General features: G+C 46.6%; 1 protein-coding gene and 1 long non-coding RNA gene across 2 annotated transcripts; one reads left to right on the top strand and one right to left on the bottom strand.

The window, feature by feature from the left end:
• Positions 1 to 1,881: 1,881 nt before the first annotated feature.
• nuak1b (NUAK family, SNF1-like kinase, 1b) lies at positions 1,882 to 21,493 on the top strand. The gene is made up of 7 exons (XM_035642487.2): positions 1,882 to 3,149; positions 8,289 to 8,409; positions 12,640 to 12,791; positions 13,933 to 13,998; positions 14,108 to 14,227; positions 15,928 to 16,060; positions 16,915 to 21,493. Exons 1-7 carry the CDS (start codon positions 2,871 to 2,873, stop codon positions 18,006 to 18,008), a joined length of 1,965 nt encoding a protein of 654 aa, XP_035498380.1. The 5' UTR covers positions 1,882 to 2,870; the 3' UTR covers positions 18,009 to 21,493.
• Positions 15,795 to 17,022, bottom strand: LOC124850118. Its single transcript, XR_007030981.1, has 2 exons — positions 16,887 to 17,022; positions 15,795 to 16,081 (listed from the first exon to the last, which is right to left on the bottom strand). It is a non-coding gene; the product is annotated as an uncharacterized LOC124850118 (long non-coding RNA).
• Positions 21,494 to 23,911: the final 2,418 nt, after the last annotated feature.

Here is a 23,911-nt window from a genome sequence, read left to right as displayed (position 1 = left end):
GTGCAAATGAGGCCAAGGGAGAAATCAGATCAGATACTAATCTCAGAGTCTGTGTTGCTATAACGAGACACTCTACTTACCCAGTTTAAAGGCAACAAATGCCGTGAATGCTCAGAAATTAAGCCAGCTTTTGTGAGGGCCAAGGGGGGGAAAAAACAGGTTCCCCGTTTAATCAGATAGTGTTTGACAAGGGCCTAAACTTACTCTCTGTAATCAGCATCAAAAACACACAAGCATACTAGGCACCACTGGAGTTCAGATTCGGACTGTTGGACATGGAGTTTGGCTGCAACAGGTTATCTGCTCAAGTTGCCTTTAGTTCCTTTAGGTCTATAATATAGAAAGAAAACTGCATGAGCTATTAAACTCTAAACATTAAAAAAAAAATTGCCTTTGGTTTATGATCTGACAAATGCATTTTGTTTGTGTCGGTACAAACACACACACATATATGTATACACATATTGTTTATATGTATAGTGCAACCCAAATGAAAGAAAAGATAGATTCATAAGAAAATCCCCTCTGAGATTCACTTCCATTCTCTTTTACAATTGAAAGCAGATGCAACTAGAATTCAATTTGGTTTGATGTATGTATATAAAACACAGGGGAACTGTGGGAAAGTTGCATTATCAAACATAGTCTGTGTGATTGATTTCTGGATGTCTTATTCATCTCATTGGAATGAATGCAAAATATTGTTCTGTGTGATATTAAATACCTGAAATTACTTTCATAGTCATAAAGTTTGTATTTTGACATATTTCATACTTTTCTTTCATACTTTTTTTTTCTCCTCAGTTGAAACTGACAAAACTGCAGACAAACGTTCTTGAAACGTGAAACTCTTGAGACAAGAGACAGTTATTTTTTCTGAAGATTGGTATGCTGTAACTGTGCCTATAACAATTCAGTGAGTGAAAGCATGATAATTTCCAATTTCCAATTTCCAATTGGATTATTGGCCAGGCACAGAGCACAACCTTTCCCTCCGCCAAGGTGATCCTTCTGTTATTTAGAGAGTAGAAAAAATGCAAACAATTTCTTTTCAAATAAATCCTAACTCATATTTTAACTGGGGGAAAAACTTTGAGACAGATGATAATAATAAAATCTGAGCAGCAAGTACCATCACAAATAAAACTACAACCAATCACTACAGATCTTAACCAATATAATCAATAATTAGACTAAAACAGACCCTAATGCCCCAAATACAAACGATAAGAAATACCACAGAACTAAAAATCCAACCACTAAATAGCTTAGCGACCAGCATTTCCTTATAGATAGATAGACTTGAGCAAGCAGAGGGTGAATATCTTTTCATCTTTCAGTATACGTTAACCCCAACACCTCCAAAAAAAAATGCAAGGAATAGTGAATTCTGTATTCTCACATGGGCTCACTTGAAATTTTTAATTCTGAGATTTTACTAGGGGGGCTTGCAAGAAAAGTTCCATAAAACATCTGGAGCAATACACGTTCAGCCCCAATGTCAGGAAACTGTGTGGACAGTCAGTGCATGACTGACAGCTGCTTTAGACTGATTGTGTTATCTGTTGATAAAAGCTATCAATCAACTGATTGATTTAGCATAATGATCAGGTTAATCCACTGGACCGACATGGGAGTGGGTATGAATCCCCTCATCTTCTGAGCGTAGTCAGTGGGCACTGGTTGATACATATGGATCTAGTATTTGAGTTACGCATGGTTGACACGTTTGTGAAAAAGATGGATGACACTGATGTGTGAGGTGTGTGTGTGTGTGTGTTATGGGGGGGGGGCGCATATGATTGCTGGCTACGCCCCTGAATATATCAGAGATGTGAGAGGGGAAGAGGGGGAAAGGGAAGAGAGAAGACGGTGAAGGAGGAGGAGGAGGAGGAGGAGGTCTGCGTAAAACTCCGCCTCCGGTCTCGGATCCCTTCGCATTCCTTATTTACAGCCTCTCACGTCGAGGAGAGAGAGAGAGAGAGAGAGAAGAAGAAGAAGAAGACGGGCACACAAAGCATCAGGCGACGAAGGCAGAACGAGGGGAGCAGCGAAACGCACCATGGCACTGTCCAGGACGTCTGAGCCCGCGATAGTGTCCGACCGCCGCGCGCCCCCACCACCGTCGAGCCCGGCACGGAGCACGAGCACGAGCACGCAGTCGCGCCGCCGACAGAGCCCGGACGAGTGAGGCTCCGCGCCTGGGCCGCGGGCAACATGAGGGTCATCTTCATCCTCAACGCCGGTTTCGTCGCAGCTTTCTCGCCCCGCAGACGTGAGTCGCCGATGTTGGCAGCGTTCGGGATGAGCGATCACGTGAACCAGTCCGAGTTGACCGCAGATCGAGCGCGCCAGTCAGCCGAGGAGTGACGGTGTCAGAGCCATATTATTATCGTTATTCATTATTATAGTTATCGGGGGAGGGGGGGGGGAGGGGGGGGCAGGAGGGAGGAAGGTCGCCCGCAGACAGCGCTGTCATCAGCTGAGCGCACATTGTATCACAATAACTGGCACTAGGGTGATAGGCTACAACACTATGTATCAGTTTATTAAAGACCGATGATGTCTCTTCAAGACTCGCTTCGCTCAATCCATCAGTAGATTGATTATATAGCGAGGATATCATGAATAGGTAGGAGGAGAAGTCTCCGTTTCGCTTTGATCCAAGCCAAATGATCAACCAAGACAATCTGGAAATGTGAGGTTTCCTCATGTTATAATATGACTAGCAAGCTACGCGTTACTCCTTGTAATTTATTTATTTATTATTACTATTATTAGGCCTATAAGTATTATATCATCCAGTAGGTAGTTTGGAATATTTAACAGTGGGAAGGTCGTCCAAAACAAGAGACACTTTCCCTAGTGAGATGCAAACCGCATATTTATCGCCCCGCCGGGGGGCAACCCGTCCCGAGGCCCAGAGGGGCCAAACCTCAGTGGGCACGCCGGCCCCGGCTCCGCCGACACCACCTGCCGGCACCTCGCCCGAGGAGACCCCTGCGAGCGGTGACGGACGACGGAACTCTGGCGTGAAGAAGCACCACCACAAGCACAACCTGAAGCACCGCTACGAGCTGCTGGAGACGCTGGGAAGAGGCACGTACGGCAAGGTCAAGAAGGCCATCGAGCGGCACTCCGGCAGAGAGGTGAGCCACTCGGGAGACGCTCGGAGCAGCTGCAAACAACTGCTCCCAGTGGGCCCCGCACGCTTCCGATGCATGCAGGTTTTTCTGTAACGTCCTTTTAGTCCCCCCCTGCAAAGAGCAGCGGTCCTGAAATAAATGCTTTGTTGCTCCCAGAGGCGTGTGCACGTCCTTCCCCCGCTGGGAATCCCCCCCCCCCCCCCCCCGTGCTCAAAAAGGGCCCATGGGGCCAGGGAGTAGCGCCTGCACATGCCTCGTCCAAAGCGGGGCCACACGACCGGATGCTGGAGTGCAAATCCGGCTACTGACTGACTGATGTGACTCCGGTGGCCCCAGTTGAGCAGCATGAAAAAACCAGCCAACAGCCCCCCGGAGACACCGGGGCCCACTCCCAATTTCCAATCGGTGTTTTAAGTATATTAGACCTAGTTTGGCCGTTTTGGACCGTGAGGGTGGGAGTGAGTTTGCTTGGCTCAGCGCACCACGGTCTGTTTCTTTTATGTAGAAACAAAAACAAAACAAAAAGTTACTGGCTGACTTTGCCATAATAAAGCCAGCATCTGTTGTTGTGTCCTAGCAGATGTCTCCAAAATATTTGTTTCACGTGTGGCAAAATTTGACTCCTGTGCGCAACCTGGCAGGACACTGCAGGAATTTTCCATGTGCTGAGAATGTCAGGGGGAACTTGGTATAGGTCAACAATGTCCCCCAGTGGTTTCATAGCTCCTGGCAAATGCACACTTGATCGGGGGACCATAAACCCTCTGGTAGTGCTCGCTGTCTCCCTCTTGGCACCTCGTCCTTGCTCCTGTGTGTTTTCCTTTTCATTATCTCCATGGCAGCAACTCTAATGTGAAGTATGTTTTGCTTCCTCTCGCACTGTAAAATTGCAGAGTGTAAAAGTGTTGGACAGGTCAAAGTGTCCTATTTTGACACGAGTGAGAGATGGATGCTGTTTCTCAAATATTTTGAATGTACAGTAGATGGTTAATTGCCTTTTTTTCAAGGAGTAACCTTTGCTCTAACTTTTTAATGTCTCTAAAGCGTACGTTGTTGGCACTGACGTTTTAAGAAGTGATCCTCTAGCCAAATCCCCCAAAATATGGACCCAAATACTTCTTTGTAGGTCAGCACTCAGTAGCCTGATTCCTTCCATTCCCCTATTATCTGCAGTGCTCGTCCAAGCATAACAATCAGACTAAGAATAAGAGGTCAGCAAAGTATGGGGCTTCCTCGGATGACTGTGCTTCATGTGGCGATGTGTATAGCTTAGGGAAGTCCTGGGAGAAGCACCACCTCTGCACGCGGAGCACCGAGAGGGAGCGCGACTGCCGGCCACCTCGCGGGCCACGTGTGTCTGGCACTGCAATGCCAGAGTTTACTTGACCCCTGACCGAGAGGAAGTCCCCTATGTCCGTATGGCAGATACAGCAGTGTGGTGAGGCTGTTATGCAATCATTTTAGCCTCCCTGTGTCGTTTCCTGGCTTGCTCCCACAAACCAAATGAGAAGAGCAGAGATAGTGGGGACGCAGACTGAGGAAGTCCTGTGTGCGTGACTGTGTTCGCGAGTACACCGAAGGCACTTGAGGAAGATTGATTAGATGTGGGCTCACTCTGGAGTGTCGGCGAGAGTGGAACTGAGTGACTGTCTGCTTTAATCTGCGAAGCCATATGTAGTGCCGCTTGGCAACCTCTCGGAAACCCAACATTATGTGAAGTGCAATTGATCATAGAGATCGCAGTGGGGATATGTGAAACATGCGCGGGGTCTTGTGTCTGTGCATGCCTCCAGAGGACGTGTTTCATGTTTGTATTCTTGTGAGAGTGATAGAAAGAGACGTGTGTCGTGATGTGTTATTTGCCATCTAGATTACTATAATGAAAAAGGCTGTGGTGGCAACCAGGCCTTAAAACGGGCAGTGACACATGAAAGGTCATCCACAGCAGACACAAGATTGAAGGGGAAGGTTAATATCCTGTGTGGGGGACCCATCACAGACAGGAGGGGTGGGAGGCACGGAGACACACAGGGAAGCCCACCACCCTAACAAGAGAGGGACGGCCTTCGTTAAAGCGGTCACAGAGTCATATTAATATGAGCTTAGAGCACCAGATTACATCACTCTCCAACAATGGATTCACTGAGGAGGTACGCGAGGGGCTCAAACACAGACATTCCTCTGCTATATGTGGTGCCGTTGATGAGGTATTATGGTTCCTGGCTGTGTTTGAGGATATATAGTTCTCTGGAAAAGTTTTCACTCTCTGTCCCCCCCGATCTGACTGAGGCACACAGTCAACACAACAAATGATCATGATCCTTACGAAACGCAGGGATTGGGGGGGGGGGGGGGGGGGGGGGGGGCGAGCTTGTGATGAATACCTCATCTATTTTAATGGCCTGAGAAAGCAGAGGAAGATGTCAGGCTCCGCTGAAGCAAAGCGTGGACTTTCACTTCAAACTAGGGCTGTTGTGAACAAGGGCATGGAGGGGGGTGGGGGGAGCAGACAAGGACGGCCCCATACCTGGCAGGGGCTAGTGTGGGCAGCAGTGCAGCGCCTGTTTACTGTGAGTGACAGTAATAGGGATCCACTTAAGGACAAGCGTAGCCGTGTCAGCCGGCCCTGGCCAGCTGGCAAGTGGCTGATCTGCAGTCCTGTTTAATGATCCACATTGGGGTCAGGGCAGGGGAACATGAGGAGATGCACAAGAGATACCTGGCTTTGTCTCAAGCCCAATGTGGGAGAGCTGGCTCTGTCAGTGACTTTGCATACAGTGTGGAATTAGGATCGTGGCCGTTAAAGATTGATTACTGATCCTTTTAGGAGATGAGAGCATTCTGGGTTGCAGGCAGCAGTCACACAGGAACATTTCACTGGCCTTTTGCGCGAAACTTTGCGGGTACGACGTGTCGCGATCGCCGCCTAAATTAACAAATTCATTGAATAAATTCCTACATCGAATGATCCGGGAGGACTCGCAATCTGCTCCGCTGATGATCAAAAATATTATTGAAATTTGAGGGCCAAAGTGCTGATGACTCTGATGGGCTACAGGAATATGTCAGTGTTAAGACACAAACAACTATTACCAATTATGATCACAGCATGTGGACCGCCCCCACCAGCTTGTTTATCATTGTATCATTTCTTTGAATTCTATGTAATCAAGGCATGCTCTGGAGGAGAACTATTCCGGTTTGGGGTTATTTTTATTGATGTACACGGTAATTAGCTTGGCACCCGCTACTGCCTGTGGTTTCTGCTGCACGGAATAAAGCCGGGCTCCTCAGAAAACACAGCTTAGATCGGAGAGGACAAAAGTTTAAACTAACAGAATTTAGAGCGAACAGACTCTATACCCGCCGGATCAAAGTGAAAACCCAGGACTCAATCCAGAATGTTTAGGCTACAATTACAGTGACATGTGCTACACTGCGCTCTCGATCGGTTTATTTGGAGAAGGCCGCTAACCTCTCATTTAAGGAGTGTGTAGAATGGAGGTTTGAATGCATCCATTTGCGGTGGACTCGTACTCCGGTGGCATTGCCATGACAGTGAAAAATTGTCAAATCGAGTTGAGTCGAATCTCCCGTAGCAAACCCGTTGACCGAGCGAGTAGAAGCGAATGACTTCCTCGACCCCTGCTCACTCCACCAAACTCCCGGCAGGCCAGGTTTTCAGACTGTTTCAAAAGTAGGCCGTTGGCCGCTCTCATTCGGAATGACTAAAAATAAGAGAGCACTTTGGTGATTTAATGTCCTCTCAAGGCCCCTTTAACAGTCGAGGAAACACATCTGCGCGGGTCAATACCGACATCTGATTTACAGAGGAGCACTCTGACCTCAAGGCCTCCCTGCTTCCATCCTGCATTCGCGAACATTTAACACCTTTCTCGCCTTTTTCAATGATGGTCACGCTCCTCAGAGGCTGTGTGGGTGGTAAAGTTTGCAGGCCCTTGCGTTGGTCCACCACTTTGCTGCCGACTGAAATATCTCAACGGCATTGGAAAATGATTGCCAGGAAAATCCCGTGCAGACATTTCACAGACATGTCCAGAAGATGAGGCTTACTTCCACTGGCGGCACCGTGCGGTTCACTTTTGTGGTTTTGAATCAGATGTCATGAAATCCAGTGCAGATATTCATGGTTCCAAATGTGCGAATTGCTATAACTTTGGTTCCAACCTAACTTTCCCCGTAGCATCATCAGGCCAAATCACGTCAATTTAAGTCGTTCTTATTTTTTTCAGTGCAAATTAGAAGTCGTTAACACACGGTGGTGAGCATGATAAACATTGTACCTGCTAAACTTGCTGACATTTGCATTCAGCACAAAGCACCTGTGTGCGTGTGTTGCTGCAAAATCTTGTTTTCCAACAACAGCTGCACCCAGGTAGACGGCTGCTATGGAAACCACCATGTTTTACCATGTGAGTCTGCCTTCTGATCTGAGGGCTGGGGGCTCAGATCATAGGCCCAGCCCAAACACTGGCTAATGCCTGGTTAAATGCAGGCTCTTGCCCTGAACGGGTACAAAGCAAGCCTCCATTACGGCACCACGTGTCAGGTTGTTTTTCGCTTCTTCATTTCGCTTCGTACCGAAACGGAGGCTGAGTAAATTACACAGTGTGAGAAGATGACAGTACCTCGTCTTGCTTGACTCATCTGGCTGTCTTGTCAGCGAGGCTTGGTGATGAGGTCAAAGGCTGCTATACAGGCCCCCTAGGACCCCCGAGGGGGGGGTAAATGAGGCCGAAGAAGTGCACAGAGTTAATTAGAGAAAGAGGTGAAGCAATAAGCCACATACTGAGCTGGCTCACGTGTTTTTACTGATATAGACAACCATCACATGGCGTGTGGAGTATGTACTCTAAAAGTGCCGTGCAACTTTTAAAGTTCACTGATAAGAAAATGGACGTGATGTACACGTGTTGTCCTTCAGCATTTTTTTTTTCTGGTCTTTTTTTTTGGTGTGATTTATTTCCCAAAATTTAAATCGATTAACTTTTGCTCTGTAACCAGATTAAGTGAAAAAAAGAAGAAGCTATTTTAAGCAGTTTCACATGATGCACTTACTTTGAAATCTCGACTTTGTGTTGCTTGAAGTCGTCTGATCAAAGTGCCCTCCTCTGTTTCCAGGTGGCTATTAAGTCCATCCGAAAGGAGAAGATCAAGGATGAACAGGACATGGTTCACATCCGCCGAGAGATCGAGATCATGTCATCCCTCCGCCACCCGCACATCATCTCTATATATGAAGGTGAGGCGCTTCACCCACACACATGAAGCAATAAAAATCACACACATTTTGTTTGAGTGGAATAAACAAAAACACAAGAGTCCAAAATTCGAAGCCTCCCTCAGCTCATCCAGCACTTGTGGCTTAAGCTGCAGGATTGTCATGTTATGACATGCAGATGTCATAATAAGAGTTCTGGGGATGTTATTCATCTCCTCTCCTCCGTCTGGCTGCCCGGGCCAGCGAAAGTCCGGATGGCTTTGAATGCATCTGTGCATGCACGTGTATGATGAAAGTCTGTGTGTATAAGAGAGGTGGTATTCTAAGGGATTGCACTCGACCACATCTGAGAGGTCTCATCCCTGGTCTTCGCTGGTATTGATCTCAGGGCCAGACATCTGCTGATACTTAGGGACAACTGCAGCTGGGAACCAGACTGTACTCGTTCCGGTGTGTGTGTGTGTGTGTGTGTGTGTGTGTGTGTGTGTGTGTGTGTGTGTGTGTGTGTGTGTGTGTGTGTGTGTGTGTGTGTGTGTGTGTGTGTGTGTGTGTGTGTGTGTGTGTGTGTGTGTGTGTGTGTGTGTGTGTGTGTGCGTGCGCACGCGTGTGTATCCATAAGTTCTTGTATATTTAGCATGCTTTTGTGTGTGTGTGTGTGTGTGTGTGTGTGTGTGTGTGTGTGTGTGTGTGTGTGTGCGTCTTGCAAGGGAGACACTGGATTGACCCCAGTCACCCAGACCTGCACCCTGCAGCCTGACTCTGGTCCGGTGCTCTGCAGAGGGAGGAAGGGCTTTAATTCCTCCCTGGAGCAACATCAACGTATCTCTGCCCCGGGAAGCAACTGTCAAAATGTCAAAGCCCCCTCGAGTCGGGCTTAAACGGCACACATACTTACTCTTTCTCTTTTCAATATGAGCCCTTTCGAATGACCTTAACCTGGCTGGAAGAAAACATACAGTGCAAAGGCTGAACAATTCACGCTGAACTTTTTCAACATATCGCTTGCAATTAATCATGTCTCATAATGTAATCTGGGCCTATGTGCAGGCAATTAAAGTCACAAGGCGCTGCAGTGTGAGTCAGTTTCGTATGATTTGTGACTCGTGACTATTTTTATGCCTATGTCAACAGCAGCTACACTTTCAATGCCCCTTTTCAGGCAAGCTGCCCCGGCACAATGGCAGCCCGCTGTGTGCCACTGCCCAAACTGGCTTACCCACTGTCCCACTGTTCGGTTTCAGTCCCCAGGTCGTTATCAGCAATGTGTATATGTGACAAACATCGCTATTTGTCATGGGAACGTGCCAGCAGTCAGCTGGTGGGGCCGATGTGCAGCCGGGTTTTTGAAGCGTTCGCAGGAGAATGATTAAGAGAACACAAGAGTTTTACAAACTCAGAGGAGCTCCTATGTGCGCTGCCCTCCTCTATAAGCAGCATACTCCACCAACATACTCATCCAGACTCGTTGCTCTCCGTCTTTGGTGTTTCTCCTCAAAACCCGGCGTTTACTGTTGTGGCCTGGCCCCCGCCCAGCCTTGCTTTAGAGATATATAGGAGGCCCAGAGATTTGTGTATCTGGCAACACCCTCTTCAACAGCCCCTGCTAACTGCCTTGTGTGAAGCAAAGCTGAACCAGATGTGTGTGCGAAGAAAGATCTTTTTTACCACTCCCTCACATTCTGCATCCATCAGCATGCTGTGCGGGGCATTTAAAAAGCGGATTTTGCTCTTCGCGCCTCAGGCATGAGCATGCACCCCAGTGCTCCCCTTTTAAAAACAAATAGTCAAACCCGAAGAATGCTGTAAATGTGCAAATTGATACAGCCAAATAAAACATTACTGGCGCGTCCATGTTCGTAGAGACAGATGCTCGAGTCGAAACGATGCCCGACAAGTTAAAAGAATAGTCCAACGTCTCTGCAAGAGTTTGACGAGAAGATGGATTTCACTCTCATGTCTTCTCAGTAAATATGACACAAGCAGCTGAACTAGTCGGACACACAACCCCCTTTAAAACCACAACTTGTTGTATACTGTGTAAATAAGTGAGCTATAATGTCGCTGGAAGATGGATTTTGTTACCTTGGAACAAAGCGAGGCAAGCCGCTCCCCCTATTTCCAGACTTTATGCTAAGCTAAGCTCTACGACAGCTGTGCCCTCAGCGTCATATTTACCAAACAGATATGAGACTGGTATCAATCTTTTCATCGGATTCCTGGCGAGAAACCTGCATTTCCCCAAATGTTGAAGAACTATTCTTTTAGGAGTGAAAAGGGAAACGGGACGGACATATAAATTTAGAACAGACATAAAACCATTCGCCCCGCTGTGAATAAAGAGCCACATTCTTTTTTTTATTGTACCCATTATCCTGCATTCTCCAAAGGTGACATACACCTGGATAGTGAGTTAGAGTCTGAAGAGCTTTTGTTATGGTAGTTAGGTCAAGTAAATAAAACCAGTTTGGGGGGGGGGGGTATTTTTTCAGCTTTTAAGATACATAAAACCAGAAAAGTATATAGCTAGAAGTGTTCACTTGCTTATTGTCTGCGTCAATAGTAAACCACTACTCTTCTGGATTAGACTGGTTCCTTGCACCCTAAACAAGCTCGCAATAGCGGCCTATCATTGGTGAACGCAGTAGGACAATAGGTGCTAATTAGTCTGACGCGAGGGCCTGACCTCTGAACAAAGCCCAGTGAGTGACAGCGAGGCTGCAGTGGTGGCTGGTGAACCCACCGGGCTGTAACCGACCCAGAGTTATGTAAGCCAGGTAATTACTTCAACGCCAGGGGTCGAGGGTAAACGGGAGTGCGAGCTTAGGGCTGCCATTCCAAGCACAACCCCACCACGGTTCGCCGCCAGTGTCACCCCAGGTCACCTCCTCTGCCCACCAATCAGAGGGCTGGATCGACTCGGCCCTCCCGGGTGCTTGGCCCACAACCCGTCTGTTACTTCCCCGAGCGGCCAGACAGTTGCAACCGGGGAGCATTACCATCACTCAGCAACTGTGTGTTTTTGTAGAGGATTATATCTTTAAAAGGACCCCGGCGAAGGAGGCGGGGGGGCGGCGAGGAAAGTAGTGTGACAAACTATGAAGGTGCTCACTCGAGGGTGCAGAAAGCAGAGGCCCTCACCCCGGTGACCCTGCTGTGTGGGAAAACCAACCCACACAATACAGAGCAACGTGGCTGACTGTGTTGTTGTCATCTCCTCAGTATTCCCTTGGTCTTTTTCTCTCTCCCTCTCCCTCTCTCTTTCTCTCCGCCTAACCATTCTCACTCCCTTCATGCCAAGGCACTGGGAGGGGAGCGAGTTGCCAAGTTGAAATTATACACTAGAGGGCTAAATACTGACACACAATGATGTGTTTGATGAGCTGCAGCTGGATGGTAATGCATTGCAGTAACACAACTGTAATAACATCGATTTCCCCCAGTCGCCGGATGTGCAACATGTCACCATTTTAATTCATATGATCCTGTAAGACAGAAAACAAATACATCTTAATCATGTTGTTGTTGTCGTGTCGCGTAGATACAAAATATCTGTCTACTTTCTCAGAGCAGAAACATTACATTGTCGTGACTTTAACTTCCACGGGCAGACGTGAACAAGGTGGAAGAACAAAAAGGACAAGAAAAAGACTTTTTGTTTTCCATTATCATTCACACGCAGAAACACATGAGACAGTGGCGGGATAATCTCCTGTTGTCGTAGTTTATGTGATTCTCCTCAGATTCACACGCAGTATGGTGGTCAGGAATGTGAGAGTGTGTTGCGAGATGTGGTGACATGATGCAAAGTCAAGCTGGGACCCTCTGTGATGCTAACTCTTGCTGTCCTCGCCCCCGGTTCCTGCTCTATCTCTGTTTTCACTGGCCTCTGCTGGCTTCGGGTCTCCGAGGAGTGGGCTTGATTGAGTTAACAGCCCCTCCCGGCAATGTTGTGAAGGAGCCAAACACATGAGGTGGGGTTTGAGTGATGTAACCCCGGGAGAAGTGTATAGATGTAATGTGCTCCTCTGGAATTTTGGACGCCTGCTCCAAAACTTAGGGACAGGGCCGTGAACAGCTTTACAACGCATTCTACACAACAATGTCTGCTTGGGATTTTTGATATGATAGAATGAACATGGAATTGGCTTTAAAATGTTCCTCCCATTTCTCCTGCTGTTAATATTGAATGTATTTTCCTGAAATTCCATATCAGGAGACTCAAATAGTTGTTGTTGTTTCACTTTTTTTCAGTGTTTGAGAACAAAGACAAGATTGTAATCGTGATGGAGTACGCCAGCAAGGGCGAGCTGTATGACTACATCAGCGAGCGGAGGCGGCTGAGCGAGCGAGAGACGCGACACTTCTTCAGACAGATAGTCTCCGCCGTACACCACTGCCACAAGGTGAGAAACCCCATACTGTACCATATATATGCGGAAAAACACACACACATTCCTATCCTGGCCACCTTAAATCTCTGTCTGCCTCTCTCACACACATCCAGACCTTATTTTCCAGGCGTATTGTTACATTAACCATGCCCCTCCACACTCATATAGCCAATTAATCTGCAGGCCCTTCCTCAGAATGCTTTTCTTGGCGCGCTGGTGTTAGGGAGTCATCTGTTTCTGAGTGGAGACGGGGCACAGGCGAGCTTAATTCACGCTTGCCCTAAGCCTTAATTCTGGCCTCATCTGTTGACACGCTGATGGATGTCCCAAGATACCCCCCAAGCTTTTCCCCCCAGAGATTTGGCTCCAGCCACGCCCATGTCAACCCTTGTTCCACACCTCGCTGACTCCCGTCAAAACCCCAAGGTCCCGGGGCTTGGTAGGACGGGCCCCCCTCTTGTCACACTCTTCCCAGCTGGAGATAGAGATGATGTCATGCTCCTCAGATAGGAGAGTCCCAGACAGCCATGAATGATGAATCATCACTACCATGCACAACCTCCCGCCGGGTGGGGTGGTGTGAGTCACTCACACAACAAGCGACCAACTATTTCTTCTTTGTATCCTCCTATCAGGGTCATGTGAGTGTGATTGCCCTGCCAGGCAATAACCAATAGGGGAGGCAATGCGGAGCGCAGCCGGGAGGGGGTGAAGTCAGCCCTCCACATCTGAGCAGGGTTTTGTCTGTCTGCATACCACATTTTAATTCCTCGGTTGTTTTTTTTCTTCCTTTTTTTTTTGAACCCGGCCGCTAACAGCATAGTTGTTTTTTAATCCAAAGATGTTGTGAGAACATAATTCATACATGGTGCTAATAACAGGCTCAGGTTTATGTGTCACATGTGAGTCAGTTTAAAAAAGAAAATCACAGCAGATGTCAGCACGAAGCCCTCAGAAGGGACAAGACCAATTAAAGAGTACTACACCAACAGGCTGCCTTGATTTCCCTCGAGAGCCACACGCGAGCATTGTCAGAGTAAATCATCTGTTCACACAGAGGGCTGCTCATGCAGACGCGGATCCATCGCTCATAATAAATTGATAGATACATCCGTCATCACTTTGGTGTTTTTTCTCTCTCCTTGTCTTTCAGAATGGAGTGGTGCACAGGGATCTAAAACTGGAAAATGTGCTACTGGATGAAAACTGTAATATTAAGGTTTGTCCTTGACCCGTTGGACTATAATACCTCGCTTGAAATGATCTCCGAGGGATTAACATTCATGTGGCTGGTGTGAAATTCACACGTCCCCTGTCTTTTCCCGCAGATTGCTGACTTTGGGCTGTCGAACCTCTACCACAAGGACAAGCTGCTGCAAACCTTCTGTGGCAGCCCGCTCTACGCTTCGCCAGAGATCGTCAATGGGAGACCGTACCGTGGCCCAGAGGTGAGGCCCAGTGAACTTCATTTCCAGGACATGATTTCCCTTTTATGTAGCCGTCGTTATCTTTACTGTCCCTCCCGGTTCGTGCGAACCTCCGGGATCTCTCACCTTATTTAGCTTTCATCATTGTTATCTCATTTGTGATGATCACCATCACATAGGCCGTACACAAAGTGGTGGCTGGGCTTTACTTTGATGGGATTACTATTAGTTCCCAGTCAAAGGGAGCTCTCTCTCCTCTCCACAGTGGGTCAGCTCAGATCATCTCTGCATCCCTCCCCAGTCCTCCCCTTCCTACAATGTCTGGCTCCTTTGAAGTGAGGAACTGGAGGATAGTTGTTGCTCATTTTCTTTTCAGCTTACTGGGATAGAAATGAGCTCCACGGCCTCGAAAAAAAAAGGCGCTCATGGTCAAAGTCAAATAGTTTTGGTGAAAGAGAGAGTGAAAATGTCTCCTCAAAGCCACTGATCTGGAAATTCCAAAGTCACTCCGAAGGGCGTTGTCTCTAACGTTGCATCAGTTCCATAAAACAAAGCAGCAAGGGTGGGGGGGGGTTAGCATTTTTAGATATTCAAGTCCAACCGTTCAATTAAGCATAATTCACTGTAATTTACTCGAGAGTGCTAAAAACTACAGCAGTCCGATTGCAATCGAAATTACAGAACCCCAGTTGGGGTGAGGCCGCAAATTACAGCAAACACCGGCGACAAAAATAGAGCACAACAATAGTGCGTGCCCTGTCTCGCCCTCAGGAATGGACCAATGGCAGCAGGAGAGTGAATCATTTTTGATGTGGCTCCGAGAGCCGTAGAGGAAGTACACCAGCTCCTTAACTGGCCCTATCTGATTTCCACTTCCTCGACTGTGTCTTAAAGCTTCACAAGCACATTCCTGAGGACATCTCATCCTCCCATAACCACACACGCACACATTACACTCACCTCTCTGTCTCACACACACACACACACACACACACACACACACACACATTACACTCACCTCTCTGTCTCACACACAGACACACACACACACTGAGATGGGTCATCTGGTGATCACTAAATGGTCTGTCTCCAGTAAGTCTCTGGGAGCGCAGGATATCACGACTCTGCCATCTCTGCTGGACTCATTACCCCTTTTTACCCCCCCCCCCCCCCCACCAGCCCCCAGCTCTGCACCTCCTCATGTCCCAGACGCAAAGTCTTATGTAACTACTTACTTGAAAAAAGCCTCGTTGCGTTAGGTTGGTGGTTGGAAAGTTCTTGCTTCTGCCTGACAGAGCAGGAGAGAATGGGAAGGGTGGGTGGGTGTCGGGGGGTGGGTTGGCTATCCGTGTGAAAACGGGACATTTCCCACCAGAGGACTGGAATTAGTCATGATTTCTATGAAAGACATGCTGGAGAAACACTGCAGCGTCACAAGCTCTCGCACAAAGACGTTGTCACTCGTGTTATGTTAGTGTGAAAAAAAGGTTTGAGTGCTTATTAGTTTCAAAGTCAAGTCAATAACATAACTCAAAGTTCTGCTGTGATTTCACAACATTCACAAAAATGCAATGACTCACTAAACATAACAGAACTAGGTAGATTTTTTATTGCATAACTCCATATCTAATACACTGTGCATACAGTAAATACATGTAGTGGAGTAGGCAGTTGTGTGTGTGTGTGTTACCAGCTTATGACCGAGTTTTCATCTTCCCCAGGTGGACAGCTGGGCTCTGGGGGTGCTGTTGTACACCCTGGTCTACGGGACCATGCCATTCGATGGGGGAGACCACAAGAACCTCATTCGCCAGATTAGCAACGGCGAGTACAAGGAGCCCACCCAGTCCTCAGGTACAGCCGCAACCTCTGCCTCTGTGTTTTTGTCATGAAAGGAAAACAATATCAAGAACTGTAAACGTGGAACATCATTTGTCAGAAACTGAAACTATTGCCCCTGGATTTTCTGTCTGTAAACTGTATACAACTCTTTCCATGTCAATTCCAGAATATAGTCGAAAGTCTTTGAGATGCTCGTCCACAAACTGTTGAATGGAATATGGATCAGTGGGCTCTGAATGTGCACATAAATTAGAATCTCCACATTCTACTATGTTTGATGCTCAATGCCCTCTTTTGTCCAGACAGTAGAAACCAAGAAACTAAATTATATTGGCTAAGCTGTAAACCTGTGTTACTATTCCTTTTTTGAACATATTCATATTTACATATTGATTCATTTTTGATTGATCATTTGTCTAACTGGTTATACACTAGATTACAACAGAATGACATTTAAAGTTCATTTTCTATGAAGCAATTTGAAAATAGTTTTGTTTATAAGTTGTTATTGTTCAGTTCTGAATGTCACTGCCATGTGTTGTGTTGTATAACAGAGGTTACAATATTGAGGTTAACACAGAGAAAAAATGTAATCATGAAAATATTTAACGATTGATACTTTTTGTAAGGGTATTTGTTCAAATTCTTTATTAAAAACCACATGGACAAGGGCCAGTTCGTTCATCTTTGAATGTAGACAGCCTCAGGTAGTGAGAGTCAAACTCACACTCCACCTCGACTCTCAAGAGCTCAGTAAAGAATACAGTTTAGTGTTATCAAACCAAATAGATAATAATAATAATATATTTAAGACGGTGTGTAGTATGAAACAGCTCACAGATTGTTCTTGTTCTGTTTCCTGCTAGATGCCCGTGGACTGATTCGCTGGATGCTGATGGTGAACCCTGAGCGCCGGGCCACAGTGGAGGACATAGCCAATCACTGGTGGGTAAACTGGGGATGGAAAAACAGTGTGTGTGACTGCGAGAGCCAACGCGACCACGGAGGCTCGCCCATGCTGGCCCGCTTCATCGACTGGCAGAACCGCACTGAGCCACGTGGTTCTGGGGCCAAAGCTGCAGCCATGCCCCAGCTGCTGCGCCAGAGGCCCAAGAAGTCCAAGAAGGAAAACGTTGAGGCAGGACAGACCCAATGTGGAGCCGAGGACAAGCCGGGTCTGAAGAGACCCAAGGGGATCCTGAAGACCAGGGTTACTGAGGAGCAGCAGGCTTCCTGTCTGGAGGGAGCGGAGTCGGGCCAGGCAGCGCTGCCTCAACAGGCCGAAGGGGGAGAGGAGGCCTCCAGTCCAGATCAAGAGGAAGAGGAGCCGACTATGGGAGGAGGCTCTCCAGCCAAGATAGTGCCGTCTCTACCCAAGAAAGGCATCTTGAAGAACAACCAACAGCGGGAATCAGGGTACTACTCCTCCCCAGAGCGTAGCGAGTCCTCCGAGCTTTTAGGCGGCACCAGTATGTCTGTACTGGCCACTTCCCCGCCCAAGAGAGCGATGGGCAGAAAAGGCATCCTGAAGCGAAATGGCAAGTACTCCACCTACAGTGGGCCTCCCTCAGCCGCGGCAGTGGCTGGAATTCTTGGTGAGCCTCCTCCATCAACCGACTCTGGTCTGTCCCGCAGCCAGAGTCGGCCCTCCAGTATAGTCGGTGAGGACAGCTCCGCTCTGTCCCTGTCGCCCAGCTCCCTCAGCGGGGCTGAGTGGCACTCCTCCACCCCCCACCTCCGCCCAAACATCAGGGCCTGCGTCTCGGCCGAAAACCTGCTGCAACTCGCCAACTTCAAGGGCTTCCAGCCGGCGCCGCCGCTCCAGGGACACAAGTTCAGCCGCGGCCCCAAAACGAAAGGCTCCCCCGGGGACAATGGCAGCTTCTCCTTGCTGGGGGACCTGGAGGACATGACTCAGGTGTACCAGCAAGCCCTGGACATCAGCAGCAACCTCACCTAACAGATGGGTGGCAGAGAGAGAGGAATCAGAGGGAATTACACCTGAGTGTGCGTGTGTGTGTGTGTGTGTGTGTGTGTGTGTGTTTGTGTGTGTGTGTGTGTGTGTGTGTGTGTGTGTGTGTTTTTGTGTGTGTCCGTGTGTGTGCACAGATGTATATCGGTGGTATTAACGACCAGTGTGTTACTGGGATACACCTCTTTGGAGGTTGTGGCTTTTTAAAAATGGGACTGAAATCTTGAAGGAAATGATATATATCTACGTGCGCGCACACACACACATGCAGATGTACACACCTAGGTGCAATTCTCTGGCCAGAGGAAATTCAGTTCGGGTTTTGTGAAAAGGGAGAGAGAAGGAGCTGGCACGAGAGAAATGCCACCCAGTCTGCTTTCTCGGGCCCGCCCATAGACTTTGCTGTGTTCGACATGTTTACATATTCAGCAAGAAGGCAAGTTAGAATCACAAACGCGGCGACCAGAAACTGGTTGTGCTCTCCTTTTACACCTGAGTGTGCGTGTGTTACAAAAGCACCTTAAAACTCACACACAGAGCACATGTTTTTGTGACCTTTACTTCCTTTATAAAAAAAAATGAAAGAAAACCAGGGTCTTGTTCCAAAAATAACTGACATTGCTGATTATTTATTAATATTTTCGTAGCTTTTAGGTTTAAGTGCTAAACTGGTGGGCGCTGGCTGTTACTGGAAGAGTCCAAAGCTCCCTGTCTCCGACTCTTTGTGTGGAACTGACATATATAATTATGTTGCTCAATAATGAGAAACGTATATATACTCAGCATATATAACTATGTCTGTGCATGTAAGACACGCAGGCAATTATACCTTCATAAAAGCGTATGTCCTATATATGTGTATGATACTATGGGATATGTAGGAAGTGCCTTTTTTGATTCATAATAAAAAAAAATTATGTATGTCATTTCCTTAAAGTGGAGGGAAAAGCCAGGCCGACCTGTCACCAGTTGTGCTTTTATTTTTTTTATGTTGTTGTCTGTGAATGTGGAGAGACCCAGGGCCTTCACCGCACGGCCGACTAGCTGTACTTAATTTGTGGTTCAAAGGTCAATCTGAGACAGTAAAGATCAAACAGCCTCTTCCCCTCCCGCGCCCGTTCCTTCCACAAGAAGAATCACACACACACACACACAGATATGCCAAGATCCACAGGCGGCCTCAGAACAAGCTCCTCTGTGTTCTTTGTCAGTGTGTAAGCCCATAGTTTGGCTTGTCAGCAGTTTAGGTGGCTCGGTTGAACACAGATTAGCCGACAGCCCAGGGGTCTGCTGGGACTCACCTAGTGGGACACTTAGCGATGGGAGATGGCGCAGACACCACCTCACTGTCCTGGAATGTGCCTGGCTCTTTTAACCGTCTTGTTTCACATCTTCGGGGCCACCTGAGCGAGAGACTTTTTTTTCCCTACCAAAGACAACGAAGGTGCTTTCCATTGTCGCGCTGGTTAATATTTCACCCAAAGCTCTTCAAAAGACCAAAGTGAGGTTGGGTTGTTGTTTTTTTTTAGCCTGCTGATGACACAGCAAATTCCTCAGACAAAGGCAGGAGACGTGTTGGTGCTAGAGATCCCTATCAGCTCCAGCCCGACTCAGCACAGGTGGGACCCGCGGTCAGTGCTGAGGCCTCCAGCTGTGTACACTAGTCCATTATTTCAACCGAGCACAATTAGCCAGCTATTGTTTTCATTTGTAAGTAAGAGAGAGAGGTAGCGCGTAGAGATTTATAGCCAGAGGGAGGTGAAAAGTGTGAAAGGGTGATGCATGGAGCGGTATGGAGCGGTGCTGAGATTAGAGAGGACTTTCCCGTGACACGCAGGAAAGGTCAAGGAAGTAGACTTGGAAAGGAATTGAAATGTAGATTAGTGAAAGTAAAGAACGTAACTAGAAAGGGTGGATGGAAGGTGTTTGTTTCATACCAAAGATGTGATGAAGCTTTGACGTGATTCAGGGGAATGGATAGGATCCGTCCCGGGACTAATGAGGTCCCTTTGGATTGTTCTTCGACGTGAGAATGCCCAGTGGTGAATGAAATCATCCCGGCGTTGGCTTTCAGAGGAGGCTGGAGGCTGTTGATCTTGAAGGGTCAGTGTGTGACTTGTGTGTCCAGTATGGCCTTAGAAAGTGTGTTACACTTTTTACCAGCAGCGAGGAAAAAGTGGGAACAACGGTGACTGACATCATCCAAGATATCAAATGTTCGTGGATGGAGAACCACGCAGTAGACAACCCCGGGGGAAAAAGATCACACGTTGAATGTTTTTCAGTGGTCCGCTCGTGTGAAGGAAAGGTCCTGGGTACCGATTCAAATGAAAAGACTTATGCTGCGTATTATATTGCATTTTATTGCCTTTTTTTGTATTGCATTTTATTGTCAACTGGATTTACAGTGAGAAAATTATACTATGTTAGTATTTTGTTCTATTATGCTTCTGTTTTTGATTTTCCAAAATATAAGAAACTTTATATTGCTTTATGTTATGGCAGAAAATACTTCCTTCCTCGAAGTATTACAGATTCTCTCCAAGAAAAAATTGGTGTAATCTCATTTTCTCTCCATTTTGGTATTCACGTGGGTTAGTGAAGCCCATCAACACCCTCCAAATGGCAACAACAACAACAACAAAAATAGAAAATAGGGAAAAATTTAAACATATGTACTCATATATGTTGACAGCTGACCCTGTGAAAACTAAATTTCAACCTCTACCAAAGCATGGGCGATCCAAAAAGTCCAAAATGCTGGAATAACATCATGAGAAAAAAAAAGAGATAAAGCAAAAAAAAGAAACTGAGGATGAAACTTTAACTCTGCCAAACTGGAAATAACTGGTGCATATCTGTTAGTTAGCAGAAAGTCTAATCATAGGAAAACTTGACTGGATATTGTTATGACAATAATAATAAATTAGTATTATTATGTTATTTAAGTATTATTATTTTTGTTATGGCTCATTACTCTGGTTGGCTTTGCCACTGTTTTTTTTTTGTTTTTATTTTATTTTTGGTCTGTTGGTGAACCTGGACTGCCAAGGGGGATTAAGCTGTGTGCCTTTGGTGTCTTTTATTTACCTTTTTTTGTTTGTTTGTTTGTTAGTTTAATTTTTTTTCTTTTTTGATAATGAAAATTATTATCAATGTGTTTTTTTATACTTGTATTTATTGGTGATCAAGCCATTTAATTTGTTGTTAAGTGCTCCATGTTCATGCATTGGACATTGTGTTGTGTTGAGAACGTAAGGCACACAAAAATGATCATGTATGTCCATTCAAAATGGAGTGGTATCATCTCATGGTGAAGCGGTGGTCGAGTTTGTAGTCCTAAGAGCAACAAACCAATAAGGGTCCCTCAAATCTGGTCAAATGTCTTAATTCGTCCATCTGGGTGTATTTTTACTCAACACAAAGCCTCTGTAGTACTGTATCAACTCAAATAAATGGATCTTGAAAGTTAACACAAGTTTGTTTTCATGTTTTGTGTTGTTCTTTCACCCCAGAGTTTCATGATTTAGCTAAGATGATTAATGGTCAACTTTAGGGAGGACATTTCCTTGAAGTGGGGAATGAAAAAACTACTTTCCTTTTCATTTATTTCTTGCTTAACTTCCAATGATCACTTAAAACTTGGAAAATGCTCAAAGTATGAGCCTTGTTATTTTGAGTTATTTCTGGTTAGATCGAGTGGTTGGATTGGATAAACTACTCCCACTTTCCACTTCTCCTCTTATTACAGTGGGAAATGTGCAAAGAAAACTATAATTGGAGAGATGTCCCACCCCCCCCCCCCCCCCCCCCCCCCCCACCCCCCCTTTTTTTTTTTTTAAAGATGTTTGACCCAAAAACCTACATGGATGCATAAAGGAGGCCAACAGTGCTGGTCCAGATTTCAAAGATGTGCTGTTTTCATTCTTAACTCTTAACATAATGAATTCAATTTGGTAATTTGACTCCATTTGAATAGTTTTTGTTAAAACCATGTGGTCTGTTTAAAATAGGCAGCCAGCCTGTCCAAAACAGAACTACCAATGAGGAAGATCCAGTTCTTGGCCCTGGAGTTAGCCAATGTTTCCACACAGCCTTAGCCACTGTAGTTAAATTTGAATTAACTTGCTGGATACTCCACCCAAATTCTTTTTTGTGAGCATTAAAAAGTCATTCCCCGTGGGCTTGAGTGGTGGCTCTAACGTAGCATTGTTCCTTACAGATCACGGTGGTTCTGGGCAGACTGAATTCATGTCGGTTATACGATGAATTCCAATATGGTCACAGTGGAAACACAGATCAAAACATTCGTAGAAACTTTTCATATCACTTCTGCAGAATAATCCAGTTCTCTGCCGTCTGTTCGCGTGCCTGGTATGATCCAAACAAATCGTGTTGCTGCCAACATGTGGTTGAAGGCTCAACCTTTATTTCTATTACTCACACACAACACTGTCCAGCTCATTAATGGTCAAACCCATTGGTTTGCACACATTAAACGCACCGACCTCCTGCTCTTCCATTGGTCGAGAGGACTTGCTTTCCTGAGGTCATTGTTTTATTTATTTTATTTTTTCCTTACATATATGATATGCCAGTAATCTACCATGCAAATGGAGGAATTTGAGCCAGATTCAGGAAATGAGACCCAGCCAGTGACTGACATAAGGACGAAGTGACAGGTGCTAAATGTGTGCAAACCAAATTCAAAAGCCTACCTGTGAGCTTGACAGAGCCACAAGGGCTGAGATGGAATCAATGCATCAATGCACCGGGCATATGGACGAGCTGCAGAGTGGATTACCGTATGACGCAGATACGGAGACATTTCTCTTGAGGCCCGGCGTCCTCTTGCAGTGCCAACTGCTTGGCTTTGGTTTCATTTGATTTAGGTTCGCACATAAACACAGACAGAAACTAGACCAACGTGCATAGTATGACATCATGACAACTTTCTTGTATTATTTTTCTCTTTTCCTCTCAAAGACTCATACTGCCTCCTCTGCCTTTGGTGACCACTTAATAGGACAAATGACAAAGGCGTCACTGTGACACTGTGTAAACTGCAATACTTTCTTCCAACGTCAACTGACCTCAGTCGCTCCACGAGGGATAAAACTACAAACAAAATTTTAGTTTGAGTGCTTTCATACTCGGAGGAAAAGGAGCTGCGTCTGCGCTGGGATCCTCTTGGACAAAGAGGCACACTCAGTTATTCTGGGAATAAGCTCAGAGCGGTTGATTGACAGCCAGTCCCGCTGAATGAAACTGCAGCGCCGGTCGATCCCAATCAAGAGCCGGCTGCCAGTTGAGACGGCACACGCCAAAACCAACAGGTAAGTAGTGGTTCACCTGACTGGAGCTGGAAATATAGCGCAAACATAAAACAAATCCTCGGGGCAGTTATGTGACAAAAGTGTTGATTTTGCATCTTATGTGCATAGTATTGGTTTTTTTGTGGACCCCGGCACACCTGCTGGCAATTACGAAAAAAAAGAAGCAGACTATTACAATCTGCTCTGTTCTCTGGAGAAAAGCAATTTCTTTGTCATTAGAAAAACTGACAGAGTCAAACAAACAGCAGCAGACAACACAGTTCACGTCTGGCTCGGAGGAGGAACACGATTGTCTTTTTTTCAGGACTTGGAGAGTCAACTGATTGTCGAGAGAGAACACTGCTGCTGCTGCTGCTGCTGCTGCTGCTGCCGCTGCCGGGATAATTTGATCCACATTTTGCAAAGGGTGGGGAGGTGGGTGGGTGGGGGGGGGGGCAGAGGCGGCTGGAAGCTCTGCAGTCTTCCTGGGCTCTGGTCCTGATGAGCAGGGCAGCACCCCCAGTACGTGCAGGCCAGAGCCCGACTGCAGGCCTTGGAAGACGACAGCATCAAATG

The sequence above is a fragment of the Scophthalmus maximus genome, chromosome 7 (genome assembly GCF_022379125.1).
Source record: "Scophthalmus maximus strain ysfricsl-2021 chromosome 7, ASM2237912v1, whole genome shotgun sequence".
Classification (NCBI taxonomy): Eukaryota; Metazoa; Chordata; class Actinopteri; order Pleuronectiformes; family Scophthalmidae; genus Scophthalmus; species Scophthalmus maximus.
This window is presented reverse-complemented; position numbering and strand designations above follow the sequence as displayed.